This window comes from Coptis chinensis, chromosome 8 (assembly GCF_015680905.1).
Source record: "Coptis chinensis isolate HL-2020 chromosome 8, ASM1568090v1, whole genome shotgun sequence".
Classification (NCBI taxonomy): Eukaryota; Viridiplantae; Streptophyta; class Magnoliopsida; order Ranunculales; family Ranunculaceae; genus Coptis; species Coptis chinensis.
The window spans coordinates 9,690,067-9,717,802 of record NC_141463.1 but is presented as its reverse complement, the minus strand read 5'-3'; the positions used below and the strand labels follow the sequence as shown (position 1 = coordinate 9,717,802).

Sequence of the window (27,736 nt, the reverse complement as noted above, 5' to 3'; positions counted from 1 at the left end):
CTAACAAAAACGAAAGTTGACGAGAGAGAGAGTGTGTGTGGGTTACCAAAACTTGAGAGAGAGAGATGAAGCTCTTGCCGATTTTGAGAGAGATTTGAAGCTCTTACTATCAAACCACTACCACCAAAGATTTATTGTCAGAGCCCTCCCACCAAATCCTCACTTTCTTTTTATACTAGGGTTAGTGAAAGAAAGAAATAATGGGCGGGTAGTAAAATATTCACTTAAATGTTGAGCTTAAAAAAGACAAGTGAATCACTTTTTCTCTCTCAAAAATCATCTACGACGGTCACCGAACTGGAAAAGCACGCAATGTCTAGTCTCTGATTTGGGACGAAAACTAATGTCGTTCAGTCAACCAAAGTCATCCTGAGTCAACCTAAAAAAGCAGTACGACGGGATTCAAACAATTTAAGACGGTAATTATTGTTCCTAATTAGAGACGGGGTATAGAGTCCCAAGAGTGTGTCCTAATTCTTAAATTCTGGTGTAGTGAGTATTTTTGCAATTATCTTTTGCCTAGGTTAGAGATTTTCAAATGAGATGAAATTTTGTAGAGATGATGTTTATGGTGAGTAGATGATATTCACACAAAATTAGTTAAAATTTTAGTTATGTTACCCCACATCTCGTTAACAACATACCAAAAGTACGTAAGCAAAACTTCACCTAGAAAATTAATTCAAACCCAATTTTTTGTGGATATCATCTACTCACCGTAAAAGACCATCTCCACAAAATTTTAGCTCATTTGGAAACATCTAACCTAGATAATAATTGTTGTCATCTTTAAAAATAAATATAACGGTCCATAAAATAATATTTTTGCAATCCTCTTTTGCCTAGGTTAGAGATTTCCAAATGAGTTTAAATTTTGTAAAGATAATGTTTATGGTGAGTAGATGATACCCACACAAAATTAGGTAATAATTTTAGTTGTGTTGCTCCACATCTCGTTAACAACATACCAAAAGTACATAACTAAAACTTTACCTATAAAATGAATTCAAATATATTTTTTTGGTGGATATCATCTACTCACCGTAAATACCATCTCCACAAATTTTTAGCTTATTTGGAAACATCGAACCTAGATAAAAATTGTTGTCATATTTAAAAAGAAATCTACCAATTTAGAAAATAGTATTTTTGCAATTATCTTTTGCCTAGGTTAGAGATTTCCAAATGAATTGAAATTTTGTAAGATGATATTTATGATGAGTAGATGATATCAAAAAATAAATGACAAGATAAGATATGACTTCACAAAGGAATTGTCATGTAACAATATGTAACCAACTACTACAATTTATTAGGGGCCGCTACACCCAAGCTTGAGTACGCAGTGATGGGCTTGTCTTGGAGCAAACATGTCAAGTATATGATTCCTGTAAAATGAAATATCATAATATTATAAAGTGACATCAATTACATGTGTGAGAGTTTGTTTTGGTAAAAGATATTCAAAAAAATATAAATAAAAAAAAAATAATTACCACAATAACTTTGCTCAATAAACCATCAAAATCGTCAACAACAGTGAAACAAGGGATAGTAGAGGACGGATCACTATAGGTAGATGCGAGCTCGGCTTTTGTGTAATTAGTGTTCATGAGTGGAGCACCCTGCACATTGTAATATTAATATGTGTTACAAAAACATATTAAATTTTGTTTTTTAATAAATTTAAGTCAATAACTATGAAGTAGTAATGCAAAACATTGTTTACCTGTGTCTTATCCTTTAAAACAATTGTTTTGGTCAGGTCCTTGTCCATGTCGTGGGCTATCACTACCAGCTGGCAATGTTTTCCATCAAGAAAGTCGGATACTACAAATTAAATAGAGGGCAAAAATGATAAATAAGTTTAAATAAATTCAAACTAGTTATTAGATTACATTTCAAACCAAATAAGTGTTAAGGTATTACATTCACCATCGCCAATTTTTATACTGTTACGAAATATGTTATCTTGGCCTAGTTTGAGCAATTCCTCTAGATTTTTAGGGTGCACATAAGTCACTGCCAATTAAGATTTTAGTAAGGTTATGGAATTAATAGAAGTAACTATATATATATATATATATAGTGTATGATTAAATTGAATGGTGGATATAAACCTAATAAAAGTAGGTAAACTGAAACTTGAATAGGTGTTTGAGGATAATATTCTATAGAATGTTTGCTATGTTATTTTCTTATTTACTAAGAGTATTAATTGTTCCTTTTTAGTTTGAATGTTGAAAAATATATGACCAATTGTTTTGAGAGAAGGTAATAAACATTTGAATGATAGATAGACAGGAAGCTATAATATTAACATATTAAGTTAAATTTGCCTAAAAACTTCAGTAACTTAATGCATTGATTTACTAATGGATAGATGTATCATTCATCATATGCTAAAGAATTGTGTGATGTTTTAGTCTAGCACAACTTATTAGTAGTATTGCTATATTACAACACCTACTGTCAATAGTTTGGCTATTTAGCTAACTATGACTTATTTCATTTTGGCATGGATGAGTTTTGGATGTTAGTAAGTACACATATGACAAAAAAACTTAAACAATCAAGACTAAAAACTCGCGTCCTTTTTTTTTTACGGACGTGGAAAAACTTGTCTCATTTAAGTGATGACTATGATTTATGTTTTGGTCACAACTCAAAAATACTTGTCATGTAAATGCGATATAATTCATATTTGGTAAAATATTTTAAAAACCAACTATTATCTCATTCTCAAAATGAGATAATCTATTAAAACATTAAAAAAAAAATCATCTTAAAAAACGATAAACAAAAATTACAAAAGGCGTCGAGAGAATCTACCATCTATCTAATAAAACACAATGGTGTGGGGCCCGCAGGACCTCCATCCAGTGGTTACCATTGTCTTTTTTAAGTTGTGACATGGCAAAATAAGCCAATCCCAAAGAGTATGCTTCCTTACGCCCTAACACTCGGATCTACTGGATCTTTTCCTCATCTTCAAACAAAACATCAATTCCCTATTCTTCCTGCCGCCGTCAAGAGTTGTTGTTTATAAGTTATTTTCCAACTGCGTCTATTCTTGATGCGCCAACTGCGGTCGGGAGCACCAACCACCAATAGCATTTCAAAGCACCAGGTTTCCCGAGCTGGCCACTGTTCAACACTTTCACTCTTCTCTTTGCTTCAACAAAACTTTTGCGAGAAGGGAGAGTCTGCGTCTTTGCGGTCTACGTGTCCAGCAAGAGTCGAGAGTAAGTGACCTTGGAGTACTGACACTACCTGTTTAAGCGAATCTAAAGGTTTGTCATATTCATACCCATTCAATGATTTTTTAAGCGAATCTAGGAGTTTGGTTGTATTATGAATTGTTCAAGTTGGTTGGTTCTTGTTGAAGGTGATTTAAAAAGCTGTAAGTGGCTTTCTTGGAGCCAAATAGCTGAAATTTCTGTTGCTTTTTGATGATTCTAACATTTTATTTGCTTAAGTGGTGGTCATCTGTTGCTTATGTTATCAAGTGTGTTGAAGTTCAAAAGCAATGTTCAGACACATTAGATATCAACGTTCAGACATTGATAGGCCGTTTTAATGTTCAGACATTGATAGGCCGTTTTAAAACAATGTTCAGACACATTAATAGGGCGTTTTAATGTTCAGACACATTAATTAATAATAAGACACATTAATATTCAGGAAGATAGGTGTAGTATTTTGGCGGTATATATAACAGCAATCCAAGAATGTAATCCAAGAATGTTCAGACACATTAATAGGCCGTTTTAATAATAACACTAATAGGCCGTTTTCTATAACACTAATAGGTGTAGTATTTTGGCCGGTATATATATAAAGCAATTGTTCAATAAAAGTCTTTATCTTCTGAATTTTTACTCGCAATTTGATTTTTCTGGTTTGGATCTTTCGAATATTAAAATTCAGTTTCATATCCTATATCTTGTTGTTCTAAGTAGTCCACTTAGATTTATTGTAAAAGCGGGTTACAAGGATGAATGGTTAATTTAACCTCGATATCCAAGGTTTAGTGGAAAATATGTGGATCAATGGTATAAATGTGTCGTTTGGCACCCAAAGACTATCCGAGATTTGTTGAGTGGAAAAGATTTAGATCAACGATCGTTCATTAATGGCACATGAGACGCATTTTAATCGAGATTGTTGAGTGGAGCAGATTTAGATCATAATTTAGGGATGTTAAGCTTGCTGATCAATCCAAAGTTGCAACTCTCACTCTAACCCAGAAGGACAGTTTGAGACTCGAGAGACAGTAGAAAGAAGGATAAAAAGGCCCTGACAGTTTGAGACTCGAGAGCAGTGTGTTGAAGTGTGTTGAAGCCATTAGATAGATATTTGGAAGGGTAGGAGTACTCGGTGGGCAGTAGGCTGCTACCTGTTAGAAACAGAAACAATTCAAATTGTTGTGATGGATATTCGAAGAAATGAAGACTGTGTTAAGTCGCAAGTAAACCGCAATTAATTAGTTGGTCAGGACGTATAGAATTGATAAGAAAATATACTAAGGGATATTGGGTACTAGGTACTACAACATAATCAGCTTCCTCTGTCATTGTTTCACAAAATACATAAGAGAGAATATGGATAGTCGCAAGAAGGATCATCTGTTTGTCATGCTCTGGAGGTTCACAATTCCATACTGTAAATTACTTCAAGAGAAGTGGGAGTTCACCCAAATGAATTAAGTGCCAAGTCTTACCTCTCCCTTTTAATTAAAATTAAAGCATGTAACTAAATCACTACCCGATTTATTGAATGAGAATTGTCTTGGCAGCCTTTTAACATGATCCAAAACATTGGAAAATCATCAAATAATGGGGAGGTTCTATCCAAATCACCCTTAAGGTGGTTCAAGTTAGTGTGATGTCGAGTTTCTTAGCCTAATAATCATTCTTGACCATAAATAGAACAATAGCCAGTATAATAGAATCAAAACGGGGGAGGGGGGTGTGTTCAAGTTCAGGCTGCTTCTACAGAGTTAGCGTCATGGCGACTCTATCGATCTTGCGCACACGGCGGGCATATACCCTAGTACCAAATAGATGCAGAAGCTAGAACCTTATCACCCAAAACACTTCGAACCCTATTAAGATAACATTTGTTTCAAATACAATAAATTTTCCCACCCCTTCTACAAAAATTATCATAATTTACTTTTGAATTTCACAAATTGAACCTTCACCAATTTTGTTACGACATAGTCTAATGGAGTCTTCCCCGCCCCCCTCTTTTATGCATCATATCAATCATAGAACAAAGTATCGCGATATGATGATATATCCACCATCAAAATCTCGATATATATTATCGAAATATCACTTTATGTGTCAATATTATACATTGGTGCATTTGTGAAAATCCACAATACATTATGATATATCGTCAAATATCGACGATAAACCAAATTTTCAGAGATTTTTCAGTTAAATAATCAAGAATAAAAAGGAAAAGAATTTTTTTGAAAATATTTATGTGAAACAATACATTTAATTAATAAAATATTTCTTAATTTCAGATCTATATTCAAGGATTCTTAATTTTGTTAAGAATGATTTATTTGGAAATAAAAGATCTGTTATTGTTTTTTGGAGTTTTCCTCTTTATTTTCAATAATAAATTTGTTATAATTAGATTGAACCAAAAGATTATTAATTTCATTATTTAGTTTTTTAGATTAAATTCATAACAAGAAACTAAAAGAATAAAAGGAAAACAAAAACTAAAAAGAAGGAAACAAAATTGGATTTACCGAAAAAAAATTGATAATTGGTATTCTCTATGCATATATAGAGATTATATTTAATTGGATCTAAATTCAAAGGTTTTTAAAAAAGATTGATTCGAAAAATAAAAACAAACAATAGTTTGATTGTATCAAAAAATTTGGATAAAAAAAAAAATGACAATAAAAGAGATGAGATTGAGAAGATAGAGTTCATCAACATCAAATCTTATATATCCGCATGATATAAGAGATTAGAAGACTCAAACCTCCTTTCTTAGTTCTTCCTCTCTAAAAAACTTAAAGAGATTAGCAAATTTTGCATATTTTGACTCTTTTTGAAGTTTATTGAAGAAGGCCGTCATTGTTTGTATATTGAAGAAAAGTCAAAATGAGAGAGAAAGACAAAATATAGTATATATATCATGATATTTTGAAAGTATCGATATATCGATGAAATATAGTGATATTTAAAGATATATAGAGAATATTTGCAGTTTTTGCAAAAGAAAATATGGTAATCATATCTTTGATATATTCGTATCTTTTGCTGAGATCTCGATACAAATCGCGGTATAGTGCAATGTTTGGTACTATGATATCAATAGCATTGCAACTTCACAAGTTGCATCTCTATTCTCTAGTGACCTTCAACGTGGAATCACCTGAAATTACAATGCTGGCTTGGCACAGTCTATCTTCTGGTTCAGTACATAACACAATGCAGACTTGGACCGAGATTACAGTCTATATGACTACTACAGTACTACCACGGGCCAAATTTTTTTCGCGTTGGACTTGAGTCAATCCAACCAATGATCAGCTACACCATCCATTAGCAAAGACAATCGTTTAACACACCACCTCATATCGAAGCAAAGAAACAACCCAGTAAAAACTCGCCACGTTAGCTTCTTATAGATATTAAAAGACACTGTCTTCCACTAGATCATTCTTTTTACATCTCTACACAGAAAATTCTTTTTATTTTCAGTACAGATCTCTTTTTTTTTCTAAAATTTTCACTGGAGAGAGAAAGAGCGGGTTATTTTTGTTTCTTTCTAAAACCCTAGAAAAAAACAGGTATCTTCTTTTCTTCAAATCTACTACTCTTTTTTATTTATAACTCTGTTAATTTATTTACTTATAAGTTTCAATAAGTGTATTCTGTTTAATCTGTTATTTTTTTTTACTTCATTTCAGTTAAAATAAATGTACAGTTTAAATGTTAAATAAATAGTTGCTTTAAGTTCTATGCATGTCTTGGAATGAGTATTTAGCATTGTTGTTACTTTGATTATTATGTATATCTTATTGAAGATTAACATTGCTTACTTATATTAATGGTTTTTATTATTTTGCTTTTAGGACCTTAACAATGATTGATTCGCCGCTAACGAATGATTTAAAGGATAAAGTTTGTACCATGGATACTGAAATAAGAGGAGAGGATGTTAACAATTGTCAAAAACAAAATGGCCAGGGCCAGTGCAATGGAAGTTACTTAAATGGAACCCATCAAATTTTAGAACATAAAGGAATTGGTGGTGTTTTATGTCACGAAGGAAATTGCGGTGAAGAAAAGTCATCACGTGTTCCTTGCGATGGGGAAATAGAATCTGATACTATACCTGTAAGCAAAACTGATCAATAATGTTTTTGATGCTTATGTTGTCTACCATTTGACTGAATGGGCTAAAGAAATATGACACTTTGTAATGTGACTTCTCTACAGAAAAAACGGAGGCATCTGGAGGAAATGACATTTCAAGATATTTACAAGGAGGATTATGATGACGATGATGATGATGACGAGGACAGCGATTGGGCACCCTCACAAGTCGTTATAGAGAAGTGGTTTTGCACCAACTGTACGATGGTCAACGATGATGATGTTCTCCACTGTGATGTATGGTTTTGTATTTAGCCTCTTCTTGGGTTACAACTTATCTACTCATATCTTTGTTTATTATGCTCCTCCTAGATATTCTGATGCTCTTTCATGCCACACCTGATCTTGCAAGACACCTAAGTTTATACTCTATAGACACAGCATAATTGTTATGGGTATGAGATGTTTGTCACATTTGCTCCATTCTAGCTGAATTTATCTTTTTCAATACTAAAAGATAACTGCAACAAATAATTTTATGGGACTAATGATATGGAAAATTCATATAATTGAGAGATTTGTGGGTTGTGAAAGTGTATTTGTAAACACGTCATAACTGGTTGGTGTTGCTTTGGTATTACATTTCACATAAAAATGGTTTGTATGCTTTTGCAATTTCTTTGATATTTTTTTGCTAATGCAGGTCTGTGGCGAATATAAAGACTCTGAAATCCTTAGGCATGGATATTTTGCATCTGATGTTGCACAAGAAGCAGATCACATCCCAATCGAGTCAGAAGTAAGAGATAAATACAAAGGTGGTTACACGTTATTTCCTCCCCACCACCTTAGATTATGGGTACATGTGTTCTTATGTTGTGTCATATTATAATGAATGGTGCTGCTTCTAGTAGATGAAATCTTTCTGTGTTTCCTCGCAAAAATCTAAAATTTGCTGAAATGAGGATGCGTATGGTAGATAAGGCTAAGCACTTTCATTACTCCCCTTAAAATCAAGCTTCTCTGTTGTTAAACGAAGGATATTGAGTGTACAGTGTATTAGTCTGAACTCGTAAGTGTTGATGGCCTGCACCAAGACAAATAACAACAGGAAATAGGTCGAAACTGCTCTGCTTTAGAAAGTTTACTAGTTTTCGGGGATAAACAAGGAAAAGGGGAGTTAAAATTCTTGAGCACAAATCCAATCGCAAATACACATTTAATAGCCGAGATAAAATCATGAGCAATCATAGACATGGTATTTTTTTTTTCATCAATAGAGAACAAGGCTTTCCTGATCTCTTCTTCAGTTTTAGACCCCTTTCAGTTATTTGTTTCCAGTTGCAATCCCTCTTTTTTAGGTTTTATGAGTACATGTATTAATTGTATGCTTTCTGGTTCTTTGTTGACTCGCACTTGTAGAACAGCTTTTCCTACCTTTGTTGCTTTTGTATATGGTGTCCTTGCTTTATCAAATTAAAAAAAAAAAAAAAAAAAAGGGAAGAGGATGTTATGTCACGCTTGACCAGAACTGATAAAATATATGCTATGCTTGTTTTCAATATTATAAAGTATGTTTAAATTTCTTTTGTAGACTTGTCCATACTGAAGTTGGGGACAGACAATCGGACTGCAGTTGGTTTTGATGAGAGAATGCTGCTTCATTCAGAGGTATGTCACTGCATTTTACTAGCTGGACAGTTCTTTATGTATTGATTTTGTTAAATCATGATCTGTCTTTCCTTTTCATACTATTGTGTGTTCCTGCCTATTTTACTGTTGTTCTATGAGTATTAATTATTCAATATGTCATGCCTATCACTATCAGCGATAGTTTCCTTTGAACCTGTTTTAATCCATCAGTTGCGCTTATGGCATGGATAGATTTGATTGTGCCATGAGATCACATACTTATTATATTCATGTAAAGCTATTATCTTCATGATATTGCTTTCTTTGTTGTATTTCAGCTGTACAACATCTTTAGAGGAACCTCATAATTAAATCCGAGAACTTATGTTTCTGCTTTCTTGTATAAGAGTGTTGTTTGTATTTATAGATCATGTGATCATAGTACAAAATATCAGAATATGGGTATTTATCGATATTCAATTTCTGGATATGTATCGTGGATATATCCTCCTCTTTGGGGATATTTGACATTGTTTCACATGCAAATATCGTGGATATATTCAAAATATCAACAAATATCGACAAATATCATGATATTTGTTATATATGGATATTTGTTGATATATCATGATACATTATTTATATTTATTTGAAATATAATGGTAAATATTAAATAAAATTGTTATATATACAAAATATCACAAAATATCGCAAAATATCACAAATATTACAAATATTATCGAAATATCATTGATATTTGCAGTCGTATATATCTCTAAACATATCGTGATATTTATATATCTTTTTCTGAAATATGGATAGATATCGCGATATTTTGTACTATGCATGTGATAGTTGTGATTTGCACATTTATATATCATAGTTATTTTTGTGCAAATAGACTGTCAAGTGTAAACGAATTGTCTACTATTCGAGCTCATTTCTTCTGACTCGTCAAGTGGAGTTCCTTTCCTTTGCTTTTACCTTAGAAACTGTCTTTTAGTTGCATCTGTCCCAGTGTTCTTAAAAAGACGGCCTAGGCGGTCTTCTAGGCGGTGCCCAACCTTCTCGCTTCACAAACTGGTGTGGCTATTAGGCGGGTCTAGAGGGACCAATTAGTCAAGCTAGATGGCTTGGTGGACTAATGGTCCTCTAAGTGTTTTAGTTGGGCTCTCTCTCTCTCTCTCTCTCTCTCTCATATTTTATTTTCATTTTTTTATAAACATGGTGAGCTGTCCACAAGCAAGGCCCTAGAAGCTAGGTTACATGGACATGGCATATTCTGAAAAAAATGTGTCGACAATGTCGACACGGATATGTGTGTCGATACGGCTAAAAACGTCCAAATACGGCAATAGATTGGGAGAGGGAGAGCAGGAGAGGAGGTGGGAGAGAAAGAGCAGGAAATGGCTGTTGAATAATGTACCTGATGGTTGCCGAGCAGCAGATGGGAGAGAGAGAGACCAGGAGAGAGAGAGAGAGAGAACAACTTGCAGTCGCAGGAGAAGGAGATGGGAAAGAGGGACAAGGCACGATTGGTTTTTTCTAAGCCCTAGTGGGCTTTTTAATTGGGCTTATAACTTAAATTGTTTGATTTAAGTCCGTCTTTTATTATGGATGGACCTTTTAAAAACAAATTGGGCCAAAAAAACAGTCCAGTTTTTAACATTGTGAGTTCCTGAACTTTGTAAGCTCATTTTGTATTTCTATATCACTTTAATCAATTTAATATTTTTAATATTTGTTTTGTATGTAAGAAAAACTTTTCTCCCCAATTTATTTTTGTTTTTCTGAAAAAAAAACTTCTAATTTATAATTAGAGAATTGCTAGCGTCCTACCCATTTAAAGGGGTAGGACCATCCTAACCCAAAACAGACAAGAAATTGTTACTTGTTCACCTATAGTCTAAACTCTAAAAGGTTCCACTTCATCTGAGTTGACTCATTTCTCTCCTCTTTCACACAACAACAATCTGACCAACTCCCAACCGGCCCCAACACTGCTATTCATTACTCCGGTCGCCGGATTCCGATCAAGCAAGTTTTTTCTTTGTTTATCTTATCATTTAAAAAAAAAAAGAAAAAAGAGAACAACTAAAATAATCCTCACTTCCACCATACAATCTTATTCATTTGAAATTAGAGAGAGAACATAAAATCGTAGCATCAATCAAAGATGCATACTAATTTGAGATGTAAATCATCAAAGAACCAATATACCCAAAACAATAAGTTTCAATTCTCTACATTTTGAGCAATTTTAAGTGAGTTTTGAATCCCAAAAACAAAGCATATTAAGAACACAACTAAGGAAAACCTCTTCATCAAGTTTAAAACAATCAAACTAGTAGAAGACTACACTTTCTTTCAATTTCAAAATCAACCATGTAATTGATATTGGCAAGTGGAGGTGGGGTTGTGGTGTGGAGCTAGATTGAGAAGAAAGTCCAAAGAAAAAGTTGAGGACAAGAAATATCAACAAAGTGGAGAGCTGTGCAGTTAAATTGCTAATCGGTCGCTACTCGTTTGAAGACCGAGTAGGTGTAATCGGTCGGGGATTAATCGGACGATTTTTCATAACACTATATTTCTTTACAAATAATTATTAAATATATTTAACTTTGAAATACCAACGTAATGAAGCCAATTAAGAACCCAATCAATTAATAAACAATTAAAACACTCAATCAACTAAAATAAATATGATTAAAGTGCAGAACTTTACAGAATCGAGGGTTGGTCGAATCGGCGAAATGTCGAGTTCAATGTTTAACATTAAAATAGTTGAAATAGTGAACACAATTACTTGGCTAATCGGGCCTAATTGGCCGAGTACTCGGGGAGTTTTTGAGCCCGATTGTGATCGGGGATTAAATTGTTAGTTGGGTCGGCTAAGTAGCGAGTAGCAAGTACTCACTGATTCAACGATTTAATAGCAGAGGTGGAGAGAGTGGCAGCGGTGGTGCGAGGCTGTGGCAGGTGGTAATGGGAGGTGACGGTGGTGGTTTTGGACAGTGGTGCCAGGGAAGGTAGAAGTGATTGAGTGAAGACTCAAGAAGTCAAGAGTCAATCTGAATTAAATTTGTTTTAGAAATTTCTAAACTTTTACAAGTATCTGGTCACCATTTTCTGTCTTTTATTGGGTCAGGATCGTCCTACCCCTTTAAGGGGCAGGATGCTAGCAATCCTCTAATAATTTTTAAAAAACTAATTAATTATTCGCCATGTCCCTTTGTCGATCTCTTAGAGCTCGTCGTATCCAACACCCCGTATCCGTGTCGGACACCAACACGCGTGTCTGTGTCAATGTAATTTAGCTTTGAAGGCTTACAATTTTAAATATGGGTTTGAAAGTCAAAAGCCTAATGAAACTTAAAAGAAAAACGCCCTTTGCAAGTTGTTAAAAGAGCAAAAGAGAGTATGTCTCATCTCATTTCTTTCAAAGTAGATGACATTCTTCAATCCTCTCTTATCCATGTTCTACTTGAGCAGTTCACTTGTCATCTTCAACTTTTTTTTTTGCCATATTTTAAAGCATTTTTGGTTGTATTAATATTTGAAATATAAATTTTTGTGAACATGTAAAGTTTGATAAGTAGTGTGTCAATACATAATATGTATTCAGAAAAAAACTGCCTAGCGCCTCGCCCGTCTAGTGCCGCCTAGAAGGACTAGGCGCCATCCCACACGCCTAGGTTTTTTTAGAACATTGTTCTGTCCTTCTGATTACGTTGTGATAATAATTTTTATTAGTTTTTCTTGTGTCAGAACAGATGGAAATGAAGTCACATCCACACCCAGAAAGACCAGACCGCCTTCGAGCTATCGCTGCTAGCCTTTCTACTGCTGGTCTGTTGTTTTTTATTCTTGTGAAAAATCTAGTTATTGTTGTCTGTACAAATTGCCTTATAAAACTGGGTTTTAATTTATTTTCTATTTCGTAAATTGTAAATTCCCTTTCTCAAGCCATTTGTGTATGTTTTTCTTTGTTGGCACGCATAGGTATATTTCCTGGAAGATGCATTCCAGTTTCTGCTAGAGAAATTATGAAAGAAGAGCTCGAGATGGTAAGCTACCAAACTTACTTTCATGAACGCCAAAAAGTCCAGTCAGAAATATGTTCGTCATTGCTACATTCTTTTACTTATATTGCTTAGTTCATGTGAAATGGTGGTAATGATGATTTGACGGTCCTGCTCGGTCCTTTTATTCTATGCATGAGAATTGAGTTAAAGACGTGTTTTTTCCACTTTTCAACATCAGGTGCACTCTTTGGAGCACATTGAAGCTGTGGAATCGACAAGCACTATGCTATCTAGGTAATATGCATGAAAGGGAGGTTTGCAATCTAGTCCTTGCAAATTCTTTGTATGCTTGTTATGCCCCCTATTATCAATATTACTTAAAAAAAAATATGAGGTATCTGGGTTAGTCCTGTCGGTGGTGGTCAATCTCTTTACTCAATGGCATCCAGTTTATTATTCATCCAGAGGCCGACGTATTTGGAATGTGCTTCCAATTTTGCAATGATGTGGCGGATATTGGTTGGAACATAATAGATGACAGTTTGAGGGTAGAGCTATGGATACCCAGAAGGTCATCCTGGCCATAAAAGGCCTTCTCTGCTATCGGAGTAAAGTGCTTGTAGATTTTAGAATAATTTGTTTTGAGTCAATTATTGCGAGATGGGGGGACATTATTTATAGTTATTCTTGATGTGGGGTTGTTAGGGTTTTGGTCTTTGATGATGTTCTTGTAATTTTGTTTCAACTTTTTATAAATGAAAATCTTCACTTCACCAATCAGAGAAACACACACACACACACACACTAATGTGATCATATCGTATGACCAATTTCGTGATATTGTTACTCTCATGCATGAAAATAGATGTAACTAGTATTAAAAAGGCAGATAAATTGCTCAGGAAGAACCATGGGGAAACCATTTCAACTCAGATTCTTTCCCTTCAAGGTTGCTCAGTTAGAAGTAACTTTGCGTGTCAAAATTTCTCTCCAGCTACTCTCTAGGTTCTACGGAATTCTGATTAAAGGGGTAGAATTGGCCTATCAGGAGGTGTTAGACTACTGAATGGGAAAAAGAACTCAATAAGCTGTTTTTGAATTTAGTTTTTTTTTTTTTTTCCCCATATTTGCATGTACCCAGATTTTTTTTTTTTTTTTGCTCGGTAAAAGTGATATTCCATTAATAAAAGAAAAGTAGGCTAAGAAGGCCTACATTACAAGAGAACAACTGAAAAATAAATATTTACAAGCATGTACCCAGATTTGTCTTACAAAGTATGAATTTGTCTAGTACTTAAGTGGGAAAAATTATTATTGGGTTGCCGTCTTTGACTGATATACTCTCTCTCTCTCTCTCTCTCTCTCTCTTGCTATTTTCTTTTAGTCTGTCAAAAATTTCTTTCTGGGAAGCACTGCTGCTATGAAGAAGTTCCATATCCATTTTTGCTTTTTTGGATATTCTTGGAAGAATTTTTAATACAGCAAGATGCTTATGGATATGGTCTAGAATCTAGATACTTATGGACTATAATATGGTAAAAGAGATTCTTTTCGGTCTTTCTTTACGTGGATGTAATTCTTTATGGGAGAAGGAGAAACATGGATGATGTATATGGTGGTTATCCTGTAATTAAGATATAATTGTTTCATGTATATGTAGACTTGATGTTTAATTTTTTTTTTTTTTTTGATAATATTGATGTTTAATTATGTACTACTTCATTGACGTATACTTGCCATGTCATATCGTAGTTTGCAAGATTACCGTATCTATTGTGTCCAAGACACCTGTATTCGTATTTTGTGCTTCCTGAGCATCTCTGTTAAATGAACTAGTTGCCACAGTTCACTTTCATGCTCAGAGCACTATACCCTGCACTTGGAAAAGTAAAGGTTGATTTTGGATGAAAATTTTGTTCCAAGCAACTAATTTTTCTGCTTCTTTTCTGGATCTATATATGTGCTTTTTACGTGCGTTTTTGCTTTGATACTGATTGCCTAGGCTTTTGAACATTTGTTTTGATTTATAAGACTAATTTTTTTGGTGCATACCGTGGTGTTTTCTCTTTCATGTTACTGTATGAATGGTTCTGATATAATCCTATTTCCAAAATTTCCATTTTTTGTTTATTTCCATGATTTGTGACATAATTATATATCACAATCTTATGATACTATGTCATGTTAACATGTTGGGAGTCTTTGTTTGGGTTGTTGACTTGTTGTAAGCTGTAACTATCAGTATTTGGTTATAGATGCTTTCGCTATATTTTTTCTCTCCAAGAGGAGTGCTTTTTTCTTCATTTTGTTGTACACTTATTAACTCACCAAGAAAAAAAAAAGGGAAAAAACTCTTAGTATTGGTTGTTGATGCTTTTGCTATTTAGTGTTTTGATGTCCTTTCTTTTCGTTGCTTTGTAATAGGAAATTTCATCTTATCTTTCACCTAGTTTATAATTAATATCTATCCCTACTTTACCGATCCAAAAATGAGGGTGAAAAAATTGCTTGTTGGTGATGTATCATCAAATAGACAGAGATAAGCGATGCTAATTATGAATGCTTGCACTTATGTCACAGCTATTTCACTTCAGATACATATGCTAATGAGCACTCGGCATGTGCTGCAAGACTCGCAGCTGGACTATGTGCCGATCTTTCTTCCACAATAATGGCTGGGGATGCGAAAAATGGTTTTGCTTTGGTAGGATCGACCTATGGTGTTGTCAAATTCTGTAATATGTGTTGAAGCAGTGGTTTGGCTGAGTCTAACTTGGTTTATTTCATAATTCAGGTCAGGCCTCCAGGGCACCATGCAGGTGTAAAAGACGTGATGGGGTTTTGTCTCCATAATAATGCTGCTGTTGCTGCATTAGCAGCTCAGCGTGCAAATGCTAAGAAAGTGTTAATTCTTGATTGGGTAATGCCAATAAATCATCTTATCGTTCTTTTGTATGCAATGCTTGTTCGGTCTTCTGACACATGAAATTTCATAGTTTGTTTTTCACGAAATAATATTGCTTCGGAATAGTGAATTCTGGATACTTTGTGATTGCTCCAAGGAGTTGGTGTTGTATATATGAAATGTGTTTATTTTGCTTTCAGGATGTACATCATGGGAATGGGACGCAAGAAATATTTGAGGCCAACAAATCGGTGAGTTCTGTGATTGTTAAACCTAAATTCAAATCGGAGGAGAGAGTTTAAACTCAATGGCTCTTGCGAGTCTTGTTCAGAACATATGTATAGAAGCCTTTTGCTGTTTTATGTACTCCATGTATCAAGTGGAATAATGTTCTGTTGAACTGGTCCTTATTCTTAGCAGTGGATTAAGTATTTTTGTATCTTGAGAGAGGAAGGATCATAATTCAATGCCATAATTTCGTACAAAAAGTATTAGGCTGGGGTTCATTGATCATTGAGCTCAGATCGGATAGTTATTACAACATGTTTTTTCCCTGGTTATATCTATTGTGCCTCAAACACAATACTTCCCTGGTCCTAGTTATTTATCAAAGTATCTTGAGGGTCTATAAGAGTATTCAGTAGGATTATTTTATCAGAACATAAGAGCCATTTTGTACTTTCCAGGAAGAAAAATTCCCATGAATATCTATTTTATATGAAACTGGTTGTTGTGGGTCCGATGTGTTATGTGCAATGAGGTGCTACCGAAAGTGGTCGTTATTGTTGTTTTAAAACATCACTGGAGATATCTAGTATATTTGGGGTTCATTGCGACTTGTGAACGATTTTGGATGGCATGAATATCATGACATTATTGTTTTCGCTGATGTGGCTAACGAATGGTAGATCTAGTGCATCACGTACGCATTGTTGGTTAATTTATGATTAAATTGTATTTCATTTGATGAGCTAGTAGACTATGTTGTCAAAGGCGGCGCCGAGGCGGTATAAAGTGGCCAAGTCAGTAATTTGTTGTGAAAAACGCTGCATGTTGTTGCAAAGGTGTTGCCACAGATGGCCCAAGGCACCACTTAGGCAACCTGGCAGCTCGCCTTCCCTCTGACAACATAGCTAAACGAAGCGCATTTGTCAAGGTCCTGTGTCGTTATAACATAATATACTGAAAAAACGAAAAAGATAAATCAATACCAATTCCATAATATAAGTTTGTGGTTGATTTGAAGGTGCATTGGTTTCAATTTCTTATTGCTTACTGAATGGGTTACTATTCTCTAGGTATTGTATATATCCATGCATAGACATGAAGGTGGTAGGTTCTATCCTGGTACTGGAGCAGCTGTTGAGGTACGTGGTTTGTTTTTAATATTTGATGATACTTTATTTTCTTGGGTACAAGTTGTTTGTATTCTACTACTGCAGATTAGTTCTTATATTTGTTTAATGACATGTTTTTGGAAGTAATGGGAAGTAATTATAAATAAGTTGATAAGTAAGTTTTCTTGTATCTTACAGTATTTAGCTGTAGTTGAGGACTTGAGGCATCTTTTATCTTTTGACTGCATAAAATCCCACCAATTGGTTCATCTAGTTGTATGATGTTTTGTTTTCTACTTTTTCTAGATAACAAAATGAATGACCAGAAGCAAGTTCAATCTTGATCTACTTGATTATGAAAATCTTGCATGGAAGCGTTTTAATTGCATGAGAGTAGTAGAGAAGGCATTCTAAAGCTTAGGAACTGATATGCTCATACACGCTATTATATTCTTAAGCCTCAAATGTGCTTTGTAATGATATGAACTAATATGCTCGAGTTTTCATTATATGGAAGTATGTAACCAACTCACTTCGAAAGTCCTAACGTTGTAAAACTTTGCTTTCAACTTCGGATTAAATTAATGTTCCATTTTTTTTGAATTTGTGGTCTTCTTTTGACAATGTTAGATAATGACAAACCATCCTTTTCAGCACTTGTGCGCTTTCTGTACAATTTACGTCACCTTAGGCTTGCCTGTGAAGCATAAAAAAACCCTTGTTGAGAGTGTTAAATGTAGATCTGCGGCAAGTGTTATGACATTTTGAATGTAGAAAACCGAGAAGTACATTCATTCCCTTCCCCATGTTGTGTACACCTTTTGCCTTCTTTGAATTATAAGCATTACCTCTCATGTCTTTGTGCTTTCAAACCCAATAGATAGTACACACTGTACCATTGGGAAAGACTTTGTATCTTTACTTGCTACTGATAAAAAGGTACTCGTTTTGGACACATGGAGAGGGGTGCTAATGGTGTGGAATGGAATGTGATACTGAGGAGGGGATTCAATGATTGAGATTTTGGAAGATAAGGAGATCTCGTGGCTGCAATTTACCAAGTGGGTAGAAATTTTTGAGAAGTGGATTCAAGACTATGTGTATTGGATGATAAGGATGCCTTCACGGTGAAATCATTTTACCAAGTTATGGTTAATGAGTACGCATCGGTAGTGCTTGAGGAGAATGAATGGATCACTAATTTTCCATTGAAACGGTTTTGGAAAAACTGTATCCTATTTAGAGTATCTGCCTTTTGTTAAGGTGCTTATTTGGGTAGGATTTAAACTATTGTTACCTTAAATCGAAGGGGTATGGATATTGATAATGACTGCTCACTTTCAAGGCTGTGGAGGAAGATGTGGATCACCTTCCTCAATTTTTCCTTCCCTTTTGGGGTTTGGACAACATTATTCTCATCTTTTAACATTGTTTGGGTGCCACCATCTATTATTAAAGAGGCTTTAGGGAAGAATATAATGTTGGCTCCACTAACAAAGCCGCATGGTTAGCTGATAAATTACCAATTGCTATTATGTGGACACTATGGAAAGAAAGAAACACAAGGATTTTTGAACACAAGGAAAAGGAGGTGCATGTGCATGAGTTGGCTGCGGAAGTGAATGAGGTTCTTTTTGATTGGTCATGTGTTGCTACTCCATTGTTTAGGGGTGTAGATTTTGTTGATTGTTTGTGCAATTGGAAATGAGTTTGTGAGATGAGCGAGCTATTGTAATTTGGAGAGTTGGGGAGTTTGAGTGAGGTTGACAGCTCCTTGCTACTTAAACTTTAAAACATTCATAAATATTAAGCATATTGGTGTAAGAAATTCGAATTACCATTCATATTTGGAATATGTGGGTCTATAGCTTAAACATAAAAGGGACCCTAGCGATTTAAGTAGATCCTCCAAGTTTAAAGCATGGGAAAGAGTGCAAGAAATTTTAGTTTGTGGCTTTCTTCTTTTGAATTTTGCCTTTTTGCTTCGGAGGTTTTTATGTGGGCCTTTTGCATTATTTTTTTCAGTTGCACTGTTGTAATTCAACAATGGTTTGATTTTTTTTATCTGAGATGAAAAATGAATAAATTATTAGAATGTTGCATATTGTTTTTTAGATTAAAATGTCAAAATTTTGAGTGAGACAATTTAAAATCGCTTCCAAAATTCAGAGTCTATCATATGAGAATCTGCATATTAACATCAGGATTTTGACCCTACTTTTTAAAGTTAATTTTGTATTTTGTCCTGTCGTAAATGACATACATGTTACATCATTGTAGGTTGGAAGTATGGGTGCAGAAGGTTATTGTGTAAATATTCCATGGAAGTGTGGGGGTGTGGGGGACAATGATTACATATTCGCATTCCAGCACATTGTGCTTCCTATAGGTGGGTTTACTCATCCTTTCCATTTCTTGTTTGAAGAAGGAAATCTTTCTGTTATAATAATCTATGATATTGAAGAATGGATTGTGGATTACAATTGTAGAGTTCCTAATCAAGAAAAATGTAAATTGTAAAGACTTCTGTCTCCTCGCACAGGGAGGTAACGAGTTAATTTTGCACAAGATGTTTGGTGTTTCCCTATGTTACATGGGCACGCCATATTTTAGAAATAATCCATGTCGGACATGTGTCCTTGTATCCGTGTCGAACACAACATGCTCACATATTGTATATTTGTATGTGATTTACCTCAATTCTTGGTATTTTGTCGTGTCATACACTTCGTATCCGTGTTGGATACCGACATGTATCTGGGTCAATGTAACCTTTTCCTTTGTTTGCTTCATCCGATACCTTGTCACTTGTAAAATTTTCTACCCTCACCTAGAGTAAATGTATCTAACATTATATTTTGTTGTTTGATGGCAGCCCTAGAGTTTGCCCCTGATTTCACAATTATATCGGCAGGATTCGACGCTGCCAGAGGTGATCCCCTTGGTTGTTGTGATGTAAGAATTTTATCTTTTTGATAAATGGTTCCTTTTATCTCGTGTTTATGTCCTTTTTGTTTTAATTGATCTATGAAAACCCTGTGCATTTGGTACCGTTTGTTTTCTTGGATGTGTAAGAAGAAGCTTCATAAGATGTACTGTTATAAAATTCAACAGTTGTCAGCTGTATAAATTCTAAGACACTAAGATGACAACTAGAGGCTGTGATTTACTTAAAACTTGTGGTCCAATTCCTCTTTTTTTATTATGGACTTCCGAACGACTTCTATCTTGTATGTGCATCTATTATAAGACAGACCTTAAGTAATTAGCATTCATCTCCAACATGGACTGTTGATTTGCTGGAGTGTGGTGTATTAAGTGTAACTGTGACGCGTGCCCGTTGTGCATGAGACTTTTTTTTTTTTGTAAAAAAAAAAAAAAAAAAAAAAAATGTTAAATACCTGCTGTAACCATGTGTCATATAATAGAAATGTCTCTTCCTTAAAAACAGCGGTACCTTTGAAAGCGAAATTCTAAAAATCTCGACACATGAAGGGGGCTGGGATACCATATTTCGTGAAAGTGTCTTATCTTGGTTACCTGAAAACCGGCAGGTACGAAAGTGCAAATATGTGGCATTTGTTCTGTACGTTTTACAAAGATTATATGTACATAAAATGTACCATTTCATTTTATTCTTATTTTAGCTCTTTCAGTACAAGTGTTTCCGCGCACGTGCGAATTTTTCATATTTACATGAAAATATTATGCAACTTAGCAGATTTACATGTGACATTTTGAAGTAGTATCATTGTGCAGGGAAAACACTTTTTTCTTTTCTATCCATAGTATGATATTTTGAAGCTCAATGTGCACTTTAGAAAACATTCTTGTGTGTTTGGTTCCACGCTTTTGTGCTGTTGTTACATATTTTGGTTTCCACCTTGATTGAATAGCCACAGCTCTGATTAACTCACCTATATGGTTTGAGTTGCACTGGTTTCAAAGCTTTGGATCTATCAACTTTTTTATTTTTTTGTTTTTTTTTGCGATCTTTCTGGTTGTTTTCTTACATATTTAACTTTTCTTTAAGGTTACTCCCTCTGGTTTTGCACGGATGACACACCTGTTGAGTGCTCTGTCTGATGGAAAGCTGCTAGTTATTCTGGAAGGAGGGTGGGAGTACTTCCATATTCCATTTATTTCACAAGTAAATGTGTATCGTTAATCTACTTGAGAGTTTTTATATATATATAATTAACCAATGTATGCTTTTCAGGTACAACCTTCGGTCAATATCATCTTCGGCTACAGCAGTGATAAAGGTATTACCAGAAATGGACATTCACTTATTGTACCCTTCAATTATTTTATGTAGTAATAGGGAGACCTAGGTTGTTAGGTGAATACAATTTTGAAGATGACTACATTGTATGAGACATTGAAGTTACTTACTAGATCCAATTGTTCTCTTTTCTCTATATGTATATTTAAGAAGAGCACTGTGTTATAGTTATGGATTCAGTAGCAGGTTTTGCTATCAGATATTTACCTCTCTTTTGTGTATATATATATATATATATACTAGGTACTACTTGGTGAAACTCCTGAATGTGAACCCGATGTTGTTCTTCCTACCAAAGCTGGTCTTCGGACGGTTATGGAAGTCTTGCAAATTCAAATGAAATATTGGCCTAAGCTGGAAGCCCACCTCACAAGACTACAGTCACAGTGGCCATCAGTTTCTTTCGAAAGCCACAGTGAGTCTGTTCTCCTTATTGCAAGTTTGATTGGTTTATTTTCTGTTCATTGGCATTTGTAGTGTCTTGTATTTTACTCAGTCCGCGATTTGTACAATGCAATAATGCGTGAGTTGATGGGCTGTTAATTGACTAATCTCTGGGGCTCTGATTGTAGGAAAAACTGGTTTGTTTAACCCTTATTTTAAATAATTTTGGCTGGTTGTTTCGACTCTGTGGCATCTGTTTTTGCTCGCAGAGATAGGCCAGGCATGTCAAATCAGTTATTTTGGCTGTTAAATAAAAATAACATTTTGATTGAAAAAATGTATTTTTGAAATTTCTTAGTATACTTATTAACAGAAAAAGGGCAATCTCTTTAGAGTACATTGAACTGTATAAAATGGCATGAAAGGTAATAATGGAATTTGTCCCCACGATAGTCTCATATCACGGGAGCCTAACTGATAGTTGTTTGAGGTTTCAATGAGCTGAGCTCTATTTAAGAATTGAGCTCAGCGATGCCCATGTTTTCTTTGCATTATATGACTAACCCGTATACCGGGAATAATTGAGGGAAATTTCAGGAAGATATGTCAGTATGTCACCCTATTGTTTTAGATACATGGATAGATTTGTTGGGGCATCAATTTGTCACCCTATTGATTTTCTAGTTTTTGGTGAACTATGTTGAGGATGAAGTTCTCAACATAGTTCTGTCTTCTTGATTGGACAACAAAAATTTAGAAACACTTGGTTCCATTAACCAAATTAAAGGGGTCCTTTTGAGTAGCTTTTTATTACCTGTAATTATCATGTTGGCAGTTAAGGCGTTAAGCTACTGTTTTAGGAACACCAATTCATTTTCTCTGTTTTGATGAGATGGTCTTTGTTATGGCTCCATTGAACCTCTTGGGTATTGTATTGAAGATGTTCTTGTACACAATGTGGCGTGTTCTGCTCCAGATTACATTTATTATGTTTGTTGCTGCTCCAGATTTGTAGTCCTAAAAGGAAAGAACAAAATAGAAAAGCTTAAGTGTGGTATAAATGTTCTGTGTAAATGAGTGTTTTAGTTATCCCTTACAAATATGATAGGAGAAGAGAATGGGTTTGGAAATGGTAAAGACCGAGTTCGTTGTTGAGCGAACTGCCTACGTATCTGTCTCTCGATTCTGAGGGGAGAGAAGAATCAGGTCTGACGTAGTTCATGCAGGGGGTATTTATAGCTGGTGAATATGGATCTTTATCCAACACGTGTACTGGCAAACACAAATGTATGGTTGAGATTGAGAAAGAGTATTGGAATGGTGTTGGTAGGAATTCTATAATGATGGGGAGTGGTTACAGTGGTTCGTAATTTGCGGAAACAGAATGTATAAGTAAGGCTTTGGCAATGATTGCTTCTAGAAGATAAGCTGAGTCATGATATAGAACGCTCTATGTGAAGATGTGCGAGTCGATCCATTCTGGAACGATCTCGTAGCTCGTGGATGTGAGTTGATGATTTAAGTCGCTCTAAAGGGGAACTAGGTCAGAGGTCGGTGTGGTATTTCCACTATGCTGAACACGTGCTTGATATTCCTGAATGAGGATATCACTCTCTCACACAGCCCCCTCTCAGTAGGGTGTACTGTTCATTGAAGCGATTGCTGAAAGAAAATGGTAGTGCGTGTTGAGCATGATTGAAGATGCGAACTGGCGTGAAAATACCCACCGTACCATGGAAGTCAGTTCGAGTTGTATGACGAACTGATGTGGGGTGATAGTTAGCATGTGACTGGCTCGTGACAGAATCTGGGCAGTTGGTGAGGAAACGTGTCTCCGCTTTTTTCATAATCTTGAAAAGACAGTCTTTGGTATACGTGTGTGGGCTAGGGTGTAGGTTGTAATCATGATGCATTGGGAATTGGAGGGGTGGTTATATAAAATAACTTTTGGAGATTCGAAAAGTCATTTTTTGTTTCGTTTCCAGAATCGCAGAGACTAAAACTCTTCAGTTTAGTGCTCCCACCATTGTTGTTGCTCATTTTTCTTGTGTCCTTGCTTGTTTCGTTGAGTTGTTAGGTTGTCTTTAGCTTGTCTTGTTTAGGAAGAAAAAGGAATGTTTGATTCGGACGATACTCGATCTGAAGAGATTCGAGAGGTATCGTTGAGCTGTGGGGAAATGGAGGATGAGAGGGATGACTCAGTAGAATGTGAGGGTGAGGATGTGGAGGGTGAAGTACGATCTGAATCTGCTGCTGTTGTAGCTAGTACTTCAGGTTGTGATAAAGGGACGTCTTCTAGTGGGTTGCCCCGTAGGGTTGTAGATAAGCGTGCCACGAAAGCTTTCGCTGATCTATGGGAAGTGTACGATATCAAGGGGGGCGACCTGGAGATACATGAACTAGACAAGAACATAAAGGTGTTCAGTGAGAGGTATACACCGCCGAACTACGGGATAGTAGTCTGCGAGGGTGCCCCTGAGGGCTGGTATGAGGATACCGTTTTCGAAGCTGACTTGTGAGTTTTTGACGTCTTGCTGGAAAGTACCCTACCAGTTTGTGGGTAAAACCTGGCAGCTGCTTAGGGTATTTGATCTGCTGAATGCGAGTGGTGAATACCGCATAGAGGTCGCTAACATTATTGAGCATTACTCGGTAAAGCGATCTAGTGCTTTTAACTTTAGCTTGCAAACGGTGACTGGAAAATCTAGCGTGTTGGATGGTGTGAGCAATGAGGCTTGGGAGAGGAAGCCGTTGCTGTTAGTGGGAACTTCTGTGCCCAAGGATGTAGTTTGCAAACTAGGGTTTGCAATTTTTCGGGTGGGTAGGAGTAAATTATGTTGTTGTTTCGATGTTTGAATTGTTGATATGTTAACTAACATGATTTTGTGCTGTTTTTGCAGAGCTCGTTATAAATAAGCGAACTAAACGAGAGGTGATAGAGAAGTTCGCTAAGCTAACTCGGGCTCAGAAACAGGAGAAACTACCGGAGGTCGCGCATTATTTTGTAAAGCGAGGAGGGCGTGGTCGGGGGTGGAGAAGAGGAGGAGGTATCGAGAAAAGAAAAGGGCTGGGGGCCTTCTTTGTTGGTGAATCTTCTGGTGAAGTAGCGATGGAGAAACGGAAGAGCAATCTGGTGACAAGGGAGGATAGGAACCTAGGCCGTGTTGGTCCTAAGCGACCCAGCGGAGGTGCTGGTGTTTCGAGGGCTTGTGGGTCCAGTAAGCGACTTGAAGGGGGAGGGGTCTAGTAGTTCACCCTTGGACTTGGAGGTTATCAGCTTCAAGCCTCGCGAGCGTAGCAGCTCGCTGAAGAGGAAGGCTGATATGAGTGAGCAACAAGCTGCTAAGACTGCCAAGGCTGCAAGGCATGTGCTTGGGGATAGCTCCGAAGTTGGGGGCGCTTCTGGTGGTGAACGAGTTGGTGGCAAGACCACTCATAGCACCAGGTTGAGGCCTGCACCACTCTTGGATCTGGAGACCTTTGGGGTCGGTCAGAGTTCACTCCCAGCGCCCCGAGAACCCAGCTCGTCAGCGAAGTTGAAGGCCCCGAGTATGGTGAGTGGGAAGTCTATTATGGCTGATGATGACTTGGAGCGCCAAGTGGTGTATGTGGACGACCAGGGGGTGCAACGAACTGTGAAGCGAACTGATGTAAGCTTCAAGTCAAGTAAGATTGCATCTTGCCTGCTTGATCACATATCTCTAGATGGTAGCCGTAAAGAACTGGACACGAAGGGTCTTGCTGATAATCTAAGGCAAATGGACATGGCTCTCTGTCTGGTAAGTGACGTTCTTCAGATTTTGTTCATTAGCTTTGTATTTGCACGTCACTTATCGACTGTTGTTGCACGTTTGTGTGTGTAGGTTGTGAGTGGATACCAGAAGCTGAAGGAGATTGCTCTAATTGCTGAGTCAGAGAAGGAGTCTGTCACCAAGTTGAAGGAAGAGTTGCAAAATGTCCAGGACGCGTATTCCGTGGATCGTGAGGACTTTGAAGCGCTGAAGAAAGAGCACCAGGGTGTTTGTTTGGCAAAGCTTCTGATGGGCACCGAGTTGGAGGACGCCAAGCTGAAGCTACATGCCGCTGAGGAGAAACTTGATGCTGCGAATGCAGAGATTGTCAGGGTGACTGGCTATGCCCAGCATTGCAAGGACGTCGCTCAGCAGGCTATCACAGCTTACGACGTTCTGGACGCTGATTTCCTCGAGCTAGAAGCAGAGTATAAAGTTTTCAGAGAGGAGCATGAATGCGGGGCTCCCAGTACAACAGTGTTAAATGTACCGGGAGATGCATGTGATGCTCATGTCTTGCCTGGAACTGCTCTGGAGGTTGTTGAGTCCCAAATTTAAGAGGTTGCGTCGGACGTGTTTGTGAATGTGGAAGCTGTTGGTCTCTCGATTGTTCGGTCCCCACAGACGACGCCAATGTAAAAGAGTGTTTTAGTTATTCCTTACAAATATGATAGGAGAAAAGAATGTGTTTGGAAATGGTAAAGACCGAGTTCGTTGTTGTTGTTGAACTGCCACGATATCGCTCTCGATTCGAAGGAGAGAAGAATCAGGTCTGACGTAGTTCATGCAGAGAGTATTTATAGCTGGTGAATATGGATCTTTATCCAACACGTGTACGGGCAAATACAAATGTATGGTCGAGATTGAGGAGTATTGGAATGGTGTTGGTAGGAATTCTATAATGATGGGGAGTGGTTACAGTGGTTCGTAATTTGCGGAAACAGAATGTATAAGTAAGGCTTTGGCAATGATTGCTTCTAGAAGATAAGCTGAGTCATGATATAGGACGCTCTATGTGAAGATGTGCGAGTCAATCCATTCTGGAACGATCTCGTAGCTCGTGGATGTGAGCTGATGATTTAAGTCGCTCTAAAGGCAGTTCGGGGAACTAGGTCAGAGGTCGGTATGATATTTTTACTATCTTTGAAACGCGGTTTGATATTCCCTGAATGAGGATATCACTCCCTCACATTTTGGATTAGCATAGAACTGAGACCCTGAATGGTTTCCTATATTGGACACCTATGTTACGAAGTCTGATAAGTTACATTTGGATTCCAGATTTGAGCTGAATCTATTGTTTTTGAAGTGCGAAAATAGCAGTTGGAAATCTCTTGACTAACCAATTAAGCTTTACTTCTTGTTGGCTACAAATCATTTACTAAACATCTTTGTTTCAGCAGTTGCAGGCAAACAAGCCAAGAAGAAACGTAGGCTACTCCCTCCGCTGTGGTGGAGATGGGGCCAGAAAGTGTTATGGTTTCATCTCGTGAGTGGGCAACGAAAACGGAAAAGGACGTGACCTCTTCCAGCATATCAACTTTTGGTCACGTTATGAGCATCTTCTATTCATTTGCTTGCTCTCATTTCCATCTTTTTTTGTATCAAGTTGATGTAGATGGGAATGATTATTTTGGCGGCATTGACATTTTTTTTGTTTATTTTCTGGTCAGTTGTCAATGCCTTTATGTACGAATACGTTAATGTAGTTTAATGAAATAGCGTCCAATAGAGTTGAGACTTTAGCCTTGTATAGACAAGTTGACGACTACAAAGTTGCATTTCTTAACGCATGACTGCAAATTTACTGTAGTATGGCTGCCTTTGATGGTTGTTATAGAAGTGTTTTATTTCTTTTTGCGTTTTGCTCAGTAATTTATCTCATTACCTCCTTTGGACCTGGTGTTTTTCTTTTTCGATAATATGGACTTGGTGTTTTCTGTTTCCACTTGATGTTGCCTTGATTAAAAGTTTGGCGAGCTTTTCATATTTGAGTTCTTTCTTGAATTACAGGCTTGT

At 36.3% G+C, this 27,736-nt stretch overlaps 1 protein-coding gene and 1 long non-coding RNA gene across 5 annotated transcripts; one reads left to right on the top strand and one right to left on the bottom strand.

Moving 5' to 3' along the window:
* Positions 1–626: 626 nt before the first annotated feature.
* On the bottom strand, positions 627–6,131 carry LOC147479820 (uncharacterized). Of its 2 annotated transcripts, none has more exons than XR_015205627.1 (4): positions 6,016–6,131; positions 1,730–1,830; positions 1,497–1,625; positions 627–1,388 (listed from the first exon to the last, which is right to left on the bottom strand). It is a non-coding gene; the product is annotated as an uncharacterized LOC147479820 (long non-coding RNA). The 2 variants fall into 2 exon arrangements; XR_015205628.1 differs by lacking the exon at positions 6,016–6,131 and adding an exon at positions 5,060–5,324.
* A 578-nt stretch (positions 6,132–6,709) lies between these two features.
* HDA15 (histone deacetylase 15) lies at positions 6,710–27,571 on the top strand. Of its 3 annotated transcripts, XM_086575848.1 has the most exons (19): positions 6,710–6,829; positions 7,115–7,379; positions 7,482–7,655; positions 8,062–8,176; positions 8,953–9,029; positions 12,764–12,839; positions 12,993–13,057; positions 13,254–13,309; positions 15,596–15,719; positions 15,810–15,935; positions 16,121–16,171; positions 17,219–17,287; positions 19,538–19,646; positions 20,133–20,212; positions 21,291–21,373; positions 21,477–21,522; positions 21,786–21,957; positions 24,827–25,705; positions 25,790–26,836. In XM_086575848.1, the coding sequence occupies exons 2-18, from the start codon at positions 7,125–7,127 to the stop codon at positions 25,171–25,173; spliced, it is 2,025 nt and encodes a 674-aa protein (XP_086431974.1). In that variant the 5' UTR covers positions 6,710–6,829; positions 7,115–7,124; the 3' UTR covers positions 25,174–25,705; positions 25,790–26,836. The 3 variants fall into 3 exon arrangements, with proteins under 3 accessions (XP_086431974.1, XP_086431976.1, XP_086431975.1); XM_086575850.1 differs by lacking the exons at positions 24,827–25,705; positions 25,790–26,836 and adding an exon at positions 27,121–27,571; XM_086575849.1 differs by lacking the exons at positions 24,827–25,705; positions 25,790–26,836 and adding an exon at positions 27,118–27,571.
* The last annotated feature ends 165 nt before the right edge of the window (positions 27,572–27,736 follow it).